At 50.1% G+C, this 18,540-nt stretch overlaps 1 protein-coding gene across 8 annotated transcripts in view; it reads left to right on the plus strand.

Annotated features, from left to right (window-relative positions):
- The window catches only part of BAIAP2L2 (BAR/IMD domain containing adaptor protein 2 like 2), a 30,134-nt gene that overhangs the window by 8,291 nt on the left and 3,303 nt on the right, over positions 1–18,540 (plus strand). For 2 of the 8 annotated variants that reach the window (XM_005567318.5, XM_015457217.4), the window contains exons 5-10: positions 8,255–8,326; positions 8,557–8,673; positions 9,559–9,705; positions 17,123–17,275; positions 17,578–17,713; positions 17,845–18,055. In XM_005567318.5, the coding sequence (XP_005567375.2) occupies positions 8,255–8,326; positions 8,557–8,673; positions 9,559–9,705; positions 17,123–17,275; positions 17,578–17,713; positions 17,845–18,055 (836 nt within the window). Of the gene's footprint in view, positions 1–8,019; positions 8,131–8,254; positions 8,327–8,556; positions 8,674–9,322; positions 9,420–9,558; positions 9,706–16,763; positions 16,849–16,908; positions 17,025–17,070; positions 17,276–17,577; positions 17,714–17,844; positions 18,056–18,540 lie in introns of those variants that run through there. The other 6 variants (XM_005567321.5, XM_074003788.1, XR_012418743.1 and 3 more) reach the window with 6 other exon arrangements.

Below are 18,540 nucleotides of genomic sequence, written 5' to 3' on the forward strand. Positions count from 1 at the left end.
TCACAGCTGGTGCTGATTTGTGTTTGGGGGATTGTAGAGATATACAGTCACCTAATTTTGTTCTGAATATTGTCTTGAGTTTCTTTATTTTTTTCTTTTGGTGGTTTTTTGTTTTGTTTTGTTTTGTTTTGTTTGTTTTTTGAGATGGAGTCTTGCTCTGTCGCCCAGGCTGGAGTACAATGGCTCCATCTCAGCTCACTGCAACCTCTGCCTTCCGGGTTCAAGCTATTCTCCTGCCTCAGCCTACTGAATAGCTGGGATTATAGGCATGTGCCACCATGCCTGGCTAATTTATGTACTTTTAGTAGAGATGGGGTTTCACTATGTTGGCCAGGCTGGTGTTGAACTCCTGATCTCAGGTGATTCACACACCTTGGCCTCTCAAAGTGCTGTGATTACGGGCATGAGCCACTGTGCCTGGCCTTTTTTTTTTTTTGGTAGAGACAGCATCTCACTATGTTGCCCAGGCTGGTCTGGAACTCTTGGGATCGAGCAATCCGCCCACCTCAGCCTCCCAAAGTGCTGGAATTACAGGTGTGAGCCACCGCGCCCGGCTCATCTTGAGGTTTTTATTTTGCTGTCTGGTTTCTCCATTCATTTTTAGGAGAAGATGAAGGAAGGTTTCAAAACTACATTTCATTTCCACCATCATCCCAGAGCCTGAGGTTTTATTTTTCTATTGAGGTAAAATTTACATACAATAAGATAAAGTTCCTAAATATCTGAAGTGTTAAGTTCAACAGATTTTGACAATTGTATGCCCTGTGTGGCCACCATGTTAAACAGGATTTATTTAGAATGTTTCCATCAACCCAGAAAGTTCTTATGTCCCTTTTGTCAGTCTCGCCCCCTAGGGGCAAAGGCTTTCTGACTTCTATCTCTACAGATTAATTTTGGCTGTTCTAGAACTTCACTTGAGTGGAATTGTACCCTGTGTATTCTCTTGTGTCTAGCTTCTTTCACTCAGCATAGCGTCTGTAAGATTAACTCATGTTGTTGCATTGTATGAATCTGTTTGTTTCACTATCAAGGAATACCTGAGACTGGGTAATTTATAAGGAAAAGAGGCATATTTTGGCTCATGATTCTGCAAACTGTACAAGCACGGTACCAACATCTGCTTAGCTTCTCATGAGGACCTCAGGAAGCTTACACTCACGGCAGAAGGTGAAGGGGTAACAGGTGCGTCACATGGCAAGACAGCAAGAGAGCGAGCGGGGAGTATTTATTTATTTATTTATTTATTTTTGAGACAGAGTCCCACTCTGTTGCCCAGGCTGGCATGTAGTGGTGTGATCTTGGCTCACTGCAACCTCCACCTCCCAGGTTCAAGCAACTCTCCTGCCTCAGCCTCCTGAGTAGCTGGGATTACAAGCACCCACCACCATGCCCGCAAATTTTTTTTATTTTTAGTAGAGATGGGATTTCACCATGTTGGCCGGGCTGGTCTCCAACTCTTGACCTCAGGTGATCCACCCGTCTTGGCCTCCCAAAGTGCTGGGATAACAGGTGTGAGCCACCATGCCCGGCCACCAGGCTCTTTTTAAACAACCAGATCTTGCATGAACTTATTACTACAGGGAGGCCACCAAGCCATTCATGAGGGATCCGCCCCCATGATTCAAACACCTCCCACCAGGCCCCACCCCCTACACTGGGGATTACATTTCCGTATGAGACTGGAGGGGACACAGATCCAATCCGTATCATGGGTGTATTAATACTTTTTTCTGTTTTATTGCTTAGGATCCCATTGTATGAAAATCCCACAATGTGTCTGTCCATTCTGTTGATAGTCATTTGGGTCGTTTCCAGTTGAAGGCTATTATGGAGCTATTATGAATAAGGCGGCTGTGAACATTCTTGTACGAGTCTTTTTATGGATATATGTTTTCATTTCTGTTGCACAAATACCTAGGAGTGGAATTTGTCGGGCATGGCGTTGACATGTGTTTATTAGAGTTCTCCAGTGTTCTTGTGCTATTCTGCATTCCGCCAGCAATGAATGAAAATTGCTGTCATTCTAAATTCGTGCCAGTGTTCAGCGTCGTCCGTCTGTTTTATTTTAGTCATTCTCGTGGGTATGGAGTGGCGTCTCACTGTGGTTTTGTTCTGATGTCCCTGATGACTAATGACTTTTAATGTGCTTACTGGACATTTGTGCATCTTCTTCCTTAAGATGTTGGTTTAGTCTTTTACTCATTTTTTATTGGGGTATACTTAGTGTTGAATTCTTTATATAGTTAAGATACGAGTCCTTTGTCAGGAGATGTATGGGAAATGTATTTTTTTCCATCTGTAGCTTGCCTATTCATTTTCTTAATACTGTCTGTCTTTGATGAGCATAAATTATAAATTTTTATAGCCAGGCATGGCAGCGCATACCTATAGTCTTAGCTACTTAGGAGATTGAGGTGGGAGGATCACTTGAACCCAGGAGTTCAAGGCGGAGGTTCAAGTGCAGTGGATCGCACCACTGCACTCCATTCTGGGTGATGGAGCAAGACACTGTCTTTTTTTGTTTGTTTGTTCGTTTTGAGACGGAGTCTCGCTCTGTCGCCCAGGCTGGAGTGCAGTGGCCGGATCTCAGCTCACTGCAAGCTCTGCCTCCCGGGTTCACGCCATTCTCCAGCCTCAGCCTCCCGAGTAGCTAGGACTACAGGCGCCCGCCACCACGCCAGGCTAATTTTTTGTGTGTTTTAGTAGAGATGGGGTTTCACCGTGTTAGCCAGGATGGTCTCGATCTCCTGACCTCGTGATCCCGGCCCTAAGACACTGTTTCTAAAAATATAAATAAATAAATACTTATGAAGCCCAATTTTTTTTTTTTTTTTTTTTTTTTTTTTGAGACGGAGTCTCACTCTGTCCCCCTTGCTGGAGTGCAGTGGCCGGATCTCAGCTCACTGCAAGCTCCGCCTCCCGGGTTCAGGCCATTCTCCTGCCTCAGCCTCCCGAGTAGCTGGGACTACAGGCGCCCGCCACCTCGCCCGGCTAGTTTTTTTTTGTATTTTTTAGTAGAGACGGGGTTTCACTGTGTTAGCCAGGATGGTCTCGATCTCCTGACCTCGTGATCCACCCGTCTTGGCCTCCCAAAGTGCTGGGATTACAGGCTTGAGCCACCGCGCCCGGCCCCCAATTTTGCAATTTTTGTGCTTTTTTTTGTTTTGTTCTTTTGCAATGGTTTGTGCTTGTGTCCTATCAAAGAAATCTTTACCTACCCCTTGGCACAGATATTCTCCTAAGTTTTCTTCTAGAAACTCTATATTATGGACTTTATATTTATTTCTATGATTTGTCTTAAATTTATTTTTGTGTATTGAGATGGAGTTTAATTTTCCCTGGATGGATATTCAGTTATTCCCACATCATTTTAAAAACACTTCCCAGCCGGACACAGTGGCTCACTCCTGTAATCCCAGCACTTTGGGAGGCCAAGATGGGTGGATCACGAGGTCAGGAGATCGAGACCATCCTGGCTAACACGGTAAAACCCCGTCTCTACTAAAAATAAAAATTAGCCGGGCGTGGTGGTGGGCGCCTGTAGTCCCAAGCTACTCGGGAGGCTGAGGCGGGAGAATGGGGAGAACCCGGGAGGCAGAGTTTGCGGTGAGCCAACATCACGCCACTGCACTCCAGCCTGGAGACAGCGAGACTCCATCTCAAAAAACAAACAAACAAACAAACAAAAAAACACTTCCCTTGACTCACTGAAATGACTTGGTATCTTGGTCAAAAATTGATTTTGGGCCAGGCGCGGTGGCTCATGCCTGTAATCCCAGCACTTTGGGGGGCCAAGGCAGGTGGAACACCTGAGGTCAGGAGTTTGAGACCAGCCTGACCAATATGGTGAAACCCCATCTCTACTAAAAATACACAAATTAGCTGTGTGTGGTGGTGTGTGCCTGTAGTCCCAGCTACTCAGGAGGCTGATACAGGAGAATTGCTTGAATACGCGAGGCGGAGGTTGCAGTGAGCTGAGATCGTACCACTGTACTCTAGCCTGGGCGACAGAGCAAGACTGTCTCAAAAAAAAAAAAAAAAAAATTGACTTTGCATATATGTGTGGGTTTGTTTCTGGACTCTGTTCCATTGGTATGTGTTTCTGTCCTTATGCCAATATCACACCGTATCAATTACTGTAGCTTTATAGTAAGTACTGAAATCAAGTAGCCTAAGTACTTTGTCCTTTTTCAAAATTATTTTGCCTATTCGAATTCTTTGCATTTTATCTAAATTACAGAATCAATCATCTTGCCTTTGAGAAAGGCTTCTGGAATTTTGATAGAGTTGCATTCATCTGTAAATCAATGGTCGTCTTAACAATATCGAGTCTTCCAGATCCATGAATATGGTTTATCTCTCCATTTATTTATCTCTCCATTTATTTATTTTTCTTAGCAATGTTTTGTCATTTTCAGCAAATGATATTTGCGGAGGTGGCAAAAGGATTCCTCAAGAGTTACTGGAGGCTGGGCACAGTGGCTCACACCTATAATCACAGCACTTTGGGAGGCTGAGGTGAACAAATGGCTCGAGGTCAGGAGTTTTAGAGCAGCCTGGCCAACATGGAGAAACCCCATCCCTACTAAAAATAGAAAAATTAGCCAGATGTGGTGGCACACACCTGTAATCCCAGCTGCTCAGGTGGCCAAGGTGTGAGAATCACTTGAACCTGGGAGGCAGAGGTTGCAGTGAGCTGAGATAGCACCATTACACTCCAGCTCGGGCAACAGAGAAAGATGCTGTCTCAATTAAAAAAAAAAAAAATGGAGTCCCTCTGTCCATAGAGCTTGCAGTGCATGGCTGAGACCACAGAATCTGCTGTCAGCTTTCTATACTTCTGTACGGAGGCATACACAGGACCCTCTAATGAAGCATGCGCCCCAGGGAGTGGAGACGGAGAGGGCAGTCTCTATCTAATCCACTGCGAATTCCTCAGCCTGCTCTGTGGTTGGTGACTTTCTCTGTCAGAAGCCACCTGCCAACAGACTGTTCTCTACCTGTAATGGACACAGCAAGAGCTCAAACTTCACTTCCATTGTCAACCTCTTTTTTTTTTTTCTGAGATGGAGTCTCACTCTGTTGCCCAGGCTGGAGTGCAGTGGCGTGATCTTGGCTCACTGCAACCTCCACCTCAGTGGTGCGATCTCAGCTCACTGCAACCTCCACCTCCTGGGTTCAAGCGATTGTCCTGCCTCAGCCTCCCAAGTAGCTGGGATTATAGGCATGCACCACCACGCTGAGCTAATTTTTATATTTTTAGTAGAGACGGGGTTTTGCCTTATTGGCCAGGCTGGTCTTGAACTGACCTCAAGTGATCCTCCCACCTTAGCCTCCCAAAGTGCTGGGACTACAGGCATGAGTCATCACACCTGGCCCATTGTCAGCCTCTTGATGGACCCATTTCTTCAGGAGCTTGGCATCCTTTCCATTAACCCAGTGATGCCTGGGACCTACCAGCTGGGGGCATCCTGGGTCTGTGTCCTCTGCTTCATTGGCGATCACAGCCAAACCATGACAACAGGAAGAGCTATGATATGGCTGTCCTGCTGAAGCGCACATTGCCACCACGTACCTTTGTTCACACATGACTGGAAGCAGAAGCAGCACCATGCCATGATACAGGACTCAGCTTGTTCCTAAGTGATTTTTCCTGGGCAAGAGGAAGGGAGTGGGGCAAAGAGAGTTAGCAGGAAAGGAGAGAGCCCCCGCTTGTCTGCTGAGCTGACAGCAGGAGCCCTTCAGGCTGCATTTGAAGGATACCTTAGAAGAGCTCCTGCACCCAGGCCTTTTGGGGAGAGCCTGCCCCATCTCCCAGGGCTCTCAGGGCAGGTTGTGACAGCCTCACTGGCTAGGCTCTGCTTCCTCCAGCATCACCTGTGTCCTTGTTGCCTCTGCAGACCAGTCCTACTGTAACTGAGTGTTCTCTGCAGGTCTGTACTTTGAGTCTATGCATTTAAAGTGTTTTCCGTGACTTTTGGTGTGGTTCAAGTCAGTCTCTCCAGGTGCCATTCACCATCTTTATAAGTGCTCTGGTTACAAGGTTGCCTGGGTTTTGAGGGTCTGCCCCAAGCCCTGTTGTTTATATTGTGCATTTTTGCAGAAGGTGGGGATTTTCAGGGACATGTGGATTCTGATTGACAGAAAGCTGGGACTGTCTCTTTACAAGCGAGGTCACAATTTTTTTTCTTTTTTTTGAGACGGAGTTTTGTTCTTTTATAAGGGCACAATCTTGGCTCACTGCAACCTCTGCCTCCCAGTTCAAGCAATTCATCTGCCTCAGCCTCCCCAGTAGCTGGGATTACTGGCAGCCGCCACCATGCCCAGCTAATTTTTGTATTTTTAGTAGAGACGGGGTTTCAGCATGTTAGCTAGGCTGGTCACGAACTCCTGAACTCAAGTGATCTGCCTGCCTCGGCCTCCCAAAGTGCTGGGATTACAGGCATGAGCCACCGTGCCCGGCCTGAGGTCACAAAATTTAAGGAGGCGGCGCTGTGACGTTCATACTAGCGAACGCTTCCTTTTGATTGGATCCAGCAGAAAGCGGCCCCCTGTCAAGTAGAAGCATCTACCTGGCATTTCTATAACAATGCATGTTTCTGTTTACTGTTCTGTCATTCTGCAAACCTGAGTGCTACTTCCTTCTTGGTGCTGACACCCTTCTGTACACACGCACTGGCAGCCATAGCTCAGGGTTTTGGTACGAAAGAGGCACCCTCAAGCTCCCTTGCAGACCAGTGGGCACCAAAGTTTGGGAAACAACTGTGGGAGGAAACCTTAAACTTTGGAAAATTTATTATGTAGTGATTTTTTTCTGCATACTGGGAGGAGACTGCCAGCATTCCCTAGCCCCACGGGATGGTGTGAGGACACCTAGGGCAGGAGGAAGGACCCACTGTGTGAAAAGGGTGTGTGGACAGAGGCTGCGCAGAGGCGGGAGGGCCTCCAGAGGAGGAGGTTTCTGCGGGGCTGGGGAAGCGCCTCTTGTGCCCCATGGAGCCTGAACCCTCTTGCAGCTGGAAGGGTTTAGGTCCAACTCCTCAACAACATGGAGTGACTCAGAGAAAGCCGATAGAGAATACAGAATATAGGAGAATACAGGGCACCACATGGGCCCACAGAATTGAAGCTCATCAAGCTCTCAGAGAGCAGCTGGTTAAGCCTTTCCTTTTTTTTTTTTTTTTTTTTTTTCTTTTTTCTTTTGAGACAGAGTCTCACTCTGTCACCCAGGCTGGAGTACAGTGGTGTGATCTCAGCTCACTGCAACCTTTGTCTCCTGGGTTCAAGCGATTCTCCTGCCTCAGCCTCCCGAGTAGCTGGGACTACAGGCATGCACCACCACACCCAGCTAATTTTTGCATTTTTAGTACAGATGGAGTTTCACTATGTTGGCCAGGCTGGTCTCGAACTCCTGGGCTCAGGTGATCCACCCACCTCAGCCTCCCAAAGTGCTGGGATTACAGGCGTGAGCCACCATGCCCAGCCTGGTCAAGCCTTTCCTGTTACAGATGGGGCAACTGAGGTCCAGAGATGGGTGGCAACTTGTCCAAAGTCACAAAGCAAATAAGAGGCAGAACTAGAATGAGGACGAAGCTTCTGAGCCTGAACCCAGCAGCCTTTCCTGTCCTCCCCTGGTGGCCAGACATCCACTTGTCATGGGAACCTGTCACCTCTCAGGCCCATCTGAGACCTCAACAGCTTCTGAGTGTTTTTGCTGGGCTGTGCCCTGCCCATGGTGCTGAGGACACAGAGGTGAGCCATGGCCATAACAGCTCCGAGGGGCTATGCATGGGGGCCTGGCCATAAATTCTGTATACAACTGGAGGAATGGACAACGAAGGAACAAAATGTGCACGCATTCCAGAAACAAAACAAAGGAGCAATGGATTCTGCTTGGGGGAGTCAGGAAGACAGGAAGCTGGCATTGGAAGATAGAGAGGAAATTCCAGGCAGAGGGAATGACATCATCAAAGTACAAACTAAGAATAAGACAAAAAATAAGAACCAGAAGACTCTGACACACTTATCAAGGGTTCGTTTCCAGCCAGCACTGCAGTAAACATTGTGAATGTTTCACCATTTCATCCTCCCTCCAGCCAGGTGCTCTTCTTGTCTCCGTTTCTCTGACAGGTGGGCAGGTGCCTGGTGTACTAGAAGCATGGTGGGCAGGCTGTTATACAGAAAGTGCAAGGGGGTGCTGGGGCCTGGGAACAGTAGGGGGGCCTTGATCACCCTCACCCTGCACTCTGCTCAGGTGCAGACATTCCATGGAGACCTGCTGCAGCACATGGAGAAGAACACCAAGCTGGACATGCAGTTCATCAAAGTGAGTCTGGCCTCCCCACTCGGCCCCAACCCATCGTAGGCAGGACCCCCTCTCCCATTTGACAGGTGGGCACACACAGGCCAGTGCTGAGCATTGACTGGGCCCCAGATTATCCATGTTCCCAGCTGAGCCTCGAGTCTCCAAACTTCCAGGGTCCTGATCTCTGTAAGGGGTGTCTTGAGCTCTCTGATGTGGGGGGATTCTCCCTCCCCAACTCCACCCTACTCCAGGACAGCCGCCAGCACTATGAGCTCGAGTACCGCCACCGAGCGGCCAACCTGGAGAAGTGCATGTCTGAGCTGTGGCGCATGGAGCGCAAGAGAGACAAGAATGTGCGGGAGATGAAGGTGCGAGGGCCGGGAAGCGGGGATGAGGCGGCAAAGGCGGTTGGGCAGACCTTGGGGCGAGACCGGGCCCTGGGAACCCCGAACACCTCCCTGAGCTCCCCCACCGAGCACCAGCACAACTGTGATGAGCGTGGCTGGGGAGGTCAGCCAGCCCCTGGTGGGGTGGGCGTCTCTAGCTCCCAGGGCCGCGCCCAGCACCGCCCCTTGCCCTGTGGCTTCCTGGCCTTCCCCAGAATCCCCGGGCTTCTCCTGCAACCCCATCCCACCTCCCCCGTCTCCTACTTCACCGAGAAAATTGCTCGCTTGGACATGGTGCCAAAGCTGTCATCCAGCAGCTGCCCATCCTCCTCCCCTCCCTCCTGCCAGGCAGAGGTATCCCGCCCCGCTAAGTCCATTTCCCCCTCCTGAGCCTGGGGCCCCATCCCTGGCCTCTATCTCCAAGATCCAAACCCTCTACCTCCCTCCCCGTCTCTTCTTCTGGCTCCTGGCTCCTTTAAGTGAGCTCATGCCTCCCCTCCTCAGAACCTTCCCCCTAAATAGGGGCTATTAACCTACTCATTCACATTCTCATTAAACCCGTCACCCTGCTCTCCTCCCCCAGCCCGTGCTTGGGCTTGTGCTGGGTGCCAGGGACAGAGCGAGGGCTCACACACCAGCCCTGCTTGTGAGAAGCACCCGGGCGAGGGGGACGCACGGCCCAGACTCATAACAAGGCTGCCGATGAGGGGGCAGGCTTAGGAGCTAGGGTGGGCTGGGTGATGGGGGGTGGGCTTGGGGAGGCGCAGTCAGGAAGGACAGGGGGCTTGAACAGCTGGCGCCTGTGGGCGAGCTGGGATGGGATGAGACACACCCACGGCCCCCAGCCAGAACTCCCATTCCCCCCAGGAGAGTGTGAACCGGCTGCACGCCCAGATGCAGGCCTTCGTGTCTGAGAGTCAGCGGGCGGCTGAACTGGAAGAGAAGCGGCGCTATCGCTTCCTGGCAGAGAAGCACCTGCTACTTTCCAACACCTTCCTGCAGTTCTTCGGCCGGGTGAGCTGAACTGGGGGACAGCAGGCGGGGCGCTTCTAGGAGCTGCCCCCGCCCTGAGTGGCCGTACACAGCGACGTCCCTGCCTTCTTCCCTCTTCCCTCCCTTCCTGCCTCTTCCCTCCCTTCCTGCCTCTTCCCTCCCTTCCTGCCTCTTCCCTCCCTTCCTGCCTCTTCCCTCCCTTCCTGCCTCTTCCCTCCCTTCCTGCCTCTTCCCTCCCTTCCTGCCTGTCTGTAGAAATTCATTTTATTTTGCTCTCTCCATCCATTTCTTTCTTTGTTTCTGGGTTTGCTTGTATCACTGTACATTCACTCATTTATTCACTCGTGATATTGTTTGTTTTTAATGCATTCACTAATTCATGCATTTATTTATTCATGTGTGCACCATTTTTTCATTCCTGCTTGTATATTTTCACAATTCACAAATTCATTAATTGATAGGTTTGTTCAGTTATTGTCTATTAATTTTCTCTTATTTATTTATTTATTTATTTATTGAGACAGCGTTTCACTGTTGTCCCCCAGGCTGGAGTGTAATGGCGCAATCTTGGCTAACAGCAACCTCCGCCTCCCGGGTTCAAGCGATTCTCCTGCCTCAGCCTCCCAAGTAGCTGGGACTAAGGCATGCGCCACCACGCCTGGCTAATTTTTGTATTTTTAGTAGAGACGGGGTCTCGCCATGTTGGCCAGGCTGGTCTCAAACTCCTGACCTCAAATTATCTGCCTGCCTCAGCCTCCCAAAGTGCTGGGATTACAGGCGTGAGCCACCGTACCCAGCCATTTTATAATATTATTTAAATCCTCTACCCTCTTGCCCCGTTCTGCCTGCTAGACCAGTCAGACTCGCTCGTTTCTCACTGAATTTCTAATAGATTTCACTTTCTGAATTGAGCTGCCATGTTGTTTGGTGCTGTTTTGGTTATAACTATTCTACCTTCTTTGTAAATATTGCTGTTTATGTACGTAATGTCTGTCTTAATCAAGTTTGGTGCTTTCAATTCTCCCTTGTCTGATATTAATACTGCTCTTTCTACTTTCTCTTCTCTTTGCTTATCTCTTTGTATGTTAAGTAAACTTTCTGTTACTGACATATAGCTGACTTTGAGCTTTTGACCAGTCTTAGAGTCTGCCTGTGTCTTCTAATAGAAAAGGAATTCAGCCCATTCCCCTTTAACATAACAATGAATATACCTGGGTTTTATTCCTTCTAGATAACTTGAGCTAACTGTAATTATTTTGTCATTTCCTCTTTTTCTCTCATGTTATTTCTTGTCAGTTTGGTTATTATACTATATATTTCCCCTTTCCCTTTATTAATTTAGAAATTGCACTATTTGACCGGGCGCGGTGGCTCAAGCCTGTAATCCCGGCACTTACAGGATGTCTCGTAAAGACGGGCGGATCACGAGGTCAGGAGATCGAGACCATCCTGGCTAACACGGTGAAACCCCGTCTCTACTAAAAAATACAAAAAATCAGCGGGGTGTGGTGGCGGGTGCCTGTAGTCCCAGTCACTTAGGAGGCTGAGGCAGGAGAATGGCGTAAACCCTGGAGGCGGAGTTTGCAGTGAGCTGATATCCGGCTACTGCACTCCAGCCTGGGCGACAGAGCGAGACTCCATCTCAAAAAAAAAAAAAAAAGGAAAGAAATTGCACTGTTCTTTTTCTCTCTACCTGTGGTGACCTCACTTTGTGACTTTCATAATCACATATATATCCACCTATTATCTTTTCCAAAAATGTCAACTTTACCCCACTACACACACACACTATTCAGTCAGTTGCTCCCCCAGTTCATAAGATGAGACCTTGATTTAAAGCTTTCCACAAAAATTAGGCTGGGTACGGTGGCTTACACCAGTAATCCCAACAATTTTGGAGCCTGAGGTGCGTGGATTGCTTGAGGTCAGGAGTTCAAGACCAGCCTGGCCAACACGGCAAAACCCCGTTTCTACTGAAAATACAAAAATTAGCTGGGCATGGTGGCAGACACTCGTAATCTGAGCTACTTAGGAGGCTGAGGCGGGAGCATCGCTTGAACCTGTGAGGCAGAGGTTGCAGTGAGCCAAAATCGAGCCACTGCACTCCAGCCTGGGTGACAGAGCGAGACTCTGTCTCAAAAAAAAAAAAAAAAAAAAAAAAAAAGATAACACCCTAAGAAGTATTTTCCTGCCCTCCAACTATTCTGAGATGGGGTCTTTAGAAAGCTTTTACTCCTCTCTTCATCCTTCCCATCCTCCACCTCTTGGTTTTGCCAAGATAGTTTAGGACTTAGTTTCAGACTTCACTAGTCATCTCTGCAGCATGACCAAAATTATTTTGATAAACTAATTGTATGTATGTATGTATGGGTATTTGAGATGGAGTCTTGCTCTGTTGCCCAGGCTGGAATGCAGTGGTGCAATCTCAGCTCCCTGAAACCTCCACCTCCCAGGTTCAAGTGATTCTCCTGCCTCAGCCTCCCGAGTAGCTGGGATTACAGGCGCCCGCCACCACTCCCGGCTAATTTTTGTATTTTTAGTAGAGATGAGGTTTCACCATGTTGGCCAGGCTGGTCTTGAACTCCTGATCTCAAGTGATCCTCTCACCTTGGCCTCCCAAAGTGCTGGGATTACAGGCATGAGCCACCACGCCCGGCCTCAAGAACCTTTATTTAGATTGCACATGTTACCGTTGCCGGGTGTACCGCCATCTGTTACTGCTTCACCACACCTGTGATCAGATTCACTGCCCACTGCTGTAACCCCTTTCCATCTCCCACTGCCTTGAGGTCTCTGTTTTGATTGATTGCTGTAGTTAAAGAACCTTCATGGGTGTTTTCTGCAGACACACTGGAAGAGCCTTGCATATCTGCAAATGGCTAGCTTTTGCCATGCCTGGTGAGTGGTATACTGGCCGGCGGAAGGGCTCCAGAGCTGCAGACCTTTTCTTTCATGGTCCAAGCCCCACTATGTTCTAGCACCCTGTGTTGTAGAATTGAAGTCTGGTCGTGATCTGTCTCCTTCCCTTTTAAGTAACTGGCTTTTCCTTTGTGGGTGCTGGAGATTTTCTTTGTAACCTTGGGACCAGGAACTTGCCCAGGTGCCACCGTGGTGAATGCCGAGGTCAGCGCTCCTGCAGGCTGCAGGCTCAAGTCTCTCTTCTGGTTAAGGCATTGGTTCCCTTTCTGTTTCTTTCATTGTTACCATTCTGCCATCTTTCCTTCTCATTGTGGAAATCCTTATCACTGGAGCCTTCACATCTACGACTTTCTCCCTCACCACATCTATTTTGTTTATTATTTATTATTATTTATTTATTTATTTTTCTTTTTCTTTTTTTTTTTTTTGAGACAGAGTCTTCCTCTGTCACCAGGCTGGAGTGCAGTGGCATGATCTTGGCTCACTGTAACCTCCACCTCCTGGGTTCAAGTCATTCTCCTGGCTCAGCCTCCTGCGTAGCTGGGATTACAGGCGCCTGCCACCACACCCAGCTAATTTTTGTATTTTTAATACAGACGGGGTTTCACTATGTTGCCCAGGCTGGTCTCAAACTCCTGACCTCAGGTGATCTGCCCGCCTCGGCCTCCCAGAGTGCTGTGATTACAGGTGTGAGCCACCGCGCCTGGCCCTGGCTCAGGGTTCTTATCCCTCCCGGGCCCTCCCTGAGTCTCTGGATCTGAACCCAGGGGCCCAAGGGTACATGACTGGATCCAGAGACCCAGATCTTGGCTCAGACTCCCATCTGCCCGCTGTCATCACCTCACCCAGCCCCAGGCTCAGCCTTCTTGTCCCCTATTCTCCCACAAAAGGTCTGCCAGGGAGAAACAACTTCCTTTTTAGAAAAACAGTTTTATTGAGATAAAATTCACACACAATTCACCCATTTGCAGTGTACACTTTCTGGTTTGTAGTATATTCACAGAGTTGTGCATCAATCTGCACAATCAAGCTTAAAATATTTTCAATACCCTCCACCACAGTAACCCAGTACCCCGGCCGGGTGCGGTGGCTCATGCCTGTAATCCCAGCACTTTGGGAGGCGGAGGTGGGAGAATCACCTGAGGTCACGAGTTCGAGACCACCCTGGCCAACACGGTGAAACCCCGTCTCTACTAAAAATACAAAAGTTAGCCGAGCATGGTGGTGCATGCCTGTAATCCCAGCTACATGGGAGGCTGAGGCAGAATTGCTTGAACCCAGCAGGCGGAGGTTGCAATGAGCCAAGATTGCACCACTGCACTCCAGCCTGGACAGCAAGAGTAAAACACCGTCTCAAAAAAAAAAAAAAAAAAAAAAACCTACAAACCAGTACCCCTTAGCTGTCATTCCCAATCCTCCAACTCCCCCAGCCCTAGGCCACCAGTAATCTACTTTCTGTCTCAATACATTTGCCCATTCTGAACATTTCATATAAACGGAATCATACAATATGTGCTCTTTTGCGACTGGCTTCCTTTTCATTGCTGGATAATATTCCATTGCTTGGATAGACCACATTGTATTTACTCATTTACTCAGATGTATTTACTCAGATGTCAGCTGATGGACCCCTGGTTGTTTCCCCTTTTTGGCTGTCATGACCAATGCTGCTCTGAGCATCCGTGTACGAGTCTTCACGTGGACATATGTTTTCATCTCTCTTGGATATATAAGAGTGGAATTGTGGTGCCATATGGTAACTCTATGTTTAACTGTTTGGGGAACTTCCAGACCCTTTTCCAGAGTGTTTCCATGTCCCCAGCAGTTTATGAGGGTTCTAGTTGTTCCACGTCCCCGCTACTATTTGTTACTGTCTTTTTGAGAATAGCCATCTTAGCAGGTGTGAAGCAGTATCTCATTGCAATATTGATTTCCGGTTCTCAGATGGCTAATGATGTTGACCATGTTTTCCTGTGCTTCTTAGCTATTTATAGATCTTCTTTAGGAGGAAACTCTTTTTCACCTGTGTTAAACTCCTTGTTGCCTGTAAACAGTTAACCATCAGCATTAAGAGAAGAGCTGACCCTTTCCTTGACTGTCTCCTGGTGGGTGAGGGTCCCTCAGGAGGGAGCTGTGGGTTGAACAGGCAGATTTTCCCCTATGCATGGTGTGTCAGTCCACTGTGCATTGCTATAAAGGAATACCCGAGGCTCTGTAATTTATTTTAAAAGAGGTTTAGTTAGCTCTTAGTTCTGCAGGCTGTACAAGAAGTGCATTACCAGCATCAGCTCCTGGTGAAGCCTCTGGAAACTTACAATCACGGCAGAAGGCAAAGGGGAAGTTCATATCACGTGGCCAAAGAGGGAGCTGGTGGGGGTGGGGGTGGGGTGCCACACTCTTTCTTTTTTCTATTTATTTCAAGATGGAGTTTTGCTCTTGTCGCTCAGGCTGGAGTACAATGGCATGATCTCAGCTCACTCCACCCTCCACCTCCTAGGTTCAAGCGATTCTTGTGCCTCAGCCCCCCGAGTAGCTGGGATTACAAGCATGCACCACCATGCCCAGCTAAGTTTTGTAATTTTAGTAGAGACGGGGTTTCACTATGTTGGCCAGGCTGGTCTTGAACTCCTGACCTCAGGTGATCCACCCACCTCAGCCTCCCAAAGTGCTGGGATTAAGGTGTGAGCCACCGCGCCCGGCCACTACAAGGAGATCTTGCATGAACTCATACCACTCATCACTGTGGGGTAGAGCACCAAGCCATTTGTAAGGAAGCTGCCCCCATGACCCACCACCTCCCACTAGGTCCCACTTCCAACACTGAGGGGTCACATTTCAAAATGAGATTTGGAGAGGACACTATACAAACCATATCACACAGGGGAGCAAGTAACATGCTGTCTGACTCCACTGGACTTCAGAACATCCAAGATCTGACTCCTAAGATAGCTAAACATATATATTTACTTCTTGTTCTGTTTATAAGTAGAAGGCACACTCAGGGCCAGGCGTGGTGGCTCATGCCTGTAATCCCAGCACTTTGGGAGGCTGAGGCGGGCGGATCACAAGGTCAGGAGTTCGAGACCAGCCTGCCCAACATGGTGAAACCCCATCTCTACTAAAAATACAAAAATTAGCCAGGCATGGTGGTGGATGCCTGTAATCCCAGCCACTCAGGAGGCTGAGGTATGAGAAGGGCTTGAACCCGGGAGGCAGAGGTTGCAGTGAGTCGAGATCGCGCCACTGCACTCTAGCCTGGGCAACAGAGCAAGACTCTCCAAAACAAAACAAAACAAAAAAAAGCACCCTTAGAAAAAGATTTAAAGAACTCTAGGTGCCTGGGCATGGTAAATTGCCTTTTTTATTCGTATTCAATTATTAGTCTTTGCTTAGTCCAAGTCTAGTCAATAACGTGCCTTCCCACCTCATCCTTAGCTTCTCTGGTTTACTGCAGCTGTGCAAATGTATTTCCAGGATAGATTCCTAGAAGTGGAATTGGTAAGCCCAAGAATACAGTCATTGGTTGCACCAATTTACACTTCCATCAGTGACGTATGAGTTTCTGTGCTTCCGCACCCCTTGAAAACAGTGTTATGAGCAAACTTTCTGATCTTGGCTAATCTGAAAGGCAAAAATGGTATCTCGGTGTGGCTTTACCTCATACTTGTCTTAAACGTGAGCTTGACATCTTTTCATGTTTCAAAGCCATTGGATTTTCTGTGCTGTGACATGCCAGTATCTTTTCATCCACTTTTCTCATTAATTTGTAGGAGCTCTTGATATGTTACTGAAACCAGCTTTTTCTTGGTGATGAGTTGCAAATATGACAGCCAGTTTGCCATTTGTCATTTGCCTGTGTTACGGTTGGTTTTGCCATACAAAAACATTATTTTTATTTAGTAAAATTTATCAGTCTTTTCGAGTTCATGGGTTTGGTATCATACTTAGAATGGCTTTTCTACTTCGTAAACATATTTTTAAAATTTTTCCCATGGCCTCTTTGATGGTTTTGAAACTGTATGCAGTGTTTCTTCTCACTCACCGTTTATTTTAATTTTTGTGGTACACAGTAGGTGTATATATTTATGGAGTACATGAGGTGTTTTGATACAGGCATGCACTTACCTGGGTTCTTTGGTCGTAGTTTCTAGCTAAGCGCCATTCCCGAGCCTATCGCTGCAGGCAGGAGGATGGGGCGACTGAGTGGCCAGGCCTGGGTGCCACCCCTACCCCTGAAGCTGGGCGGTGAGGACAGCCCCGCTCAAAGCACAGACACTGAGGGGGAAGGCGAGGCGGGGTGGGGGTAAGGGGAAGCTCTTCGTGGAAAATGGAGGCACCTTTGCAAAAAGTGGAGGGTGTGGGGTGGACGGTGAGCTGGCTTCTGGCTCCTTCCAGCTAGGAAATCCGGTCATCCTGAGCGGGTAGGGCCTGAGCTCTCAGGTCGAGGGTGCCATTTTGGGTCCCCAGGATTCAGGGAGCCGCCCGGACCTGGCTGACTCCCGTGTCCCCCCCCGGCCAGGCCCGGGGGATGCTCCAGAACCGCGTGCTGCTGTGGAAGGAGCAGTCTGAGGCCAGCCGCAGCCCGTCGCGCGCCCACTCCCCCGGCCTGCTGGGCCCCGCGCTGGGGCCGCCCTACCCCTCGGGCCGCCTGACGCCCACCCGCCTGGACATGGTGAGGCCCTGGGCGCCCCCGCCGCCGTTCGCGCCCCCGCCGCCCCCCGCGGGGCCCTGGGGCCTCAGGCCCCCCGCCTGGAGCCTCCTGCCCCCCAGGCTCCCGCTCTACGCTGCACCCTCCGGCCTGCCCTTCCGCCCCGGCGCGTTCTCGGCTCCCCCCGCGTTCTCCGCGCCCCCGTGGTGGCCCGGCCGCCGCCTCCAGAACCCCTACGCCGACGCCTGGGACTGGGGGTGGGGGCTGGACTAGGGCGCGGCCCCCGCCCTCCCCGCCCCACCCTCCCCTGCCCGTCTCCCCCGCAGCCCCCGAGGCCCCTGGGAGAGTTCAGCTCCCCCCGCAGCCGGCACGGCTCCGGCTCCTACGGCCCAGAGCCCAGTGCGAGGCCCGCGTCCCAGCTGGAGCCAGACCGCCGCTCCCTGCCCCGCACGCCGTCGGCCTGTGAGTGGCCCCGCCCCGGGGCGGCAGGAGGGCCGGGAGAGGTGCGGGGGTGGGGCTGCAGCAGGAGGGATCGAGGGCAGACGCCAGGGAGAACTTCCCGCCCACGTGCCGCCGCGCTCTCCTGCCCGCAGCCTCGCTCTACAGCGGCAGCACCCAAAGCTCACGCTCCAACTCCTTCGGCGAGCGCCCGGGCGGCGGCGCCAGGAGGGTCCGCGCCCTGGTCTCTCACTCAGAGGGCGCCAACCACACGCTGCTGCGCTTCTCCGCCGGGGACGTGGTGGAGGTGCTGGTGCCCGAGGCCCAGAATGGCTGGCTCTACGGCAAGCTGGAGGGCTCGTCCGCGTGAGTGGGAGCCTTGGAGGGGCCGGGGGTTGGTTGAGAAGAAGGCCCTGGGGGCCGGGGACCCGGGGACCTGCTGGACTGAGGCTTCCCTGGCCTCCCCTGGAGGCCTCGGACAATGCTGCTCTCCTCCCGCCCCCGACACTCTAGCTCAGCTTCCTCATTCATTCAGTGGGAGTGGGAAGAGTCGCCTTACCAAGTTCAGGATGACGGCCCTTGAGAGGGGGCAGAGGATGGGGGATGGGCGGGTTCTTCCAAAAGTGTAGAAATGGCAGAAATCCTATTGCTTGAGCACCTACTGTGTGCCTGCCTCTGGGAGGAGGCTGTGTCCCCGCCTCTGGGAGGAGGCTGTGTCCCCTCTGCAGAGTCAGCCCTGGAACTCTGATGCAGGGGGCTGGGCTAGGAGTAGGGCCTGAAATGTGCTCACCTCTTTGCAGTCACTCTCAGTGGAAATCCTTAAAGCACCTAAACCAGGCTGTTTTGACACT

Source organism: Macaca fascicularis, chromosome 10 (assembly GCF_037993035.2).
Source record: "Macaca fascicularis isolate 582-1 chromosome 10, T2T-MFA8v1.1".
NCBI classification, from domain to species: Eukaryota; Metazoa; Chordata; class Mammalia; order Primates; family Cercopithecidae; genus Macaca; species Macaca fascicularis.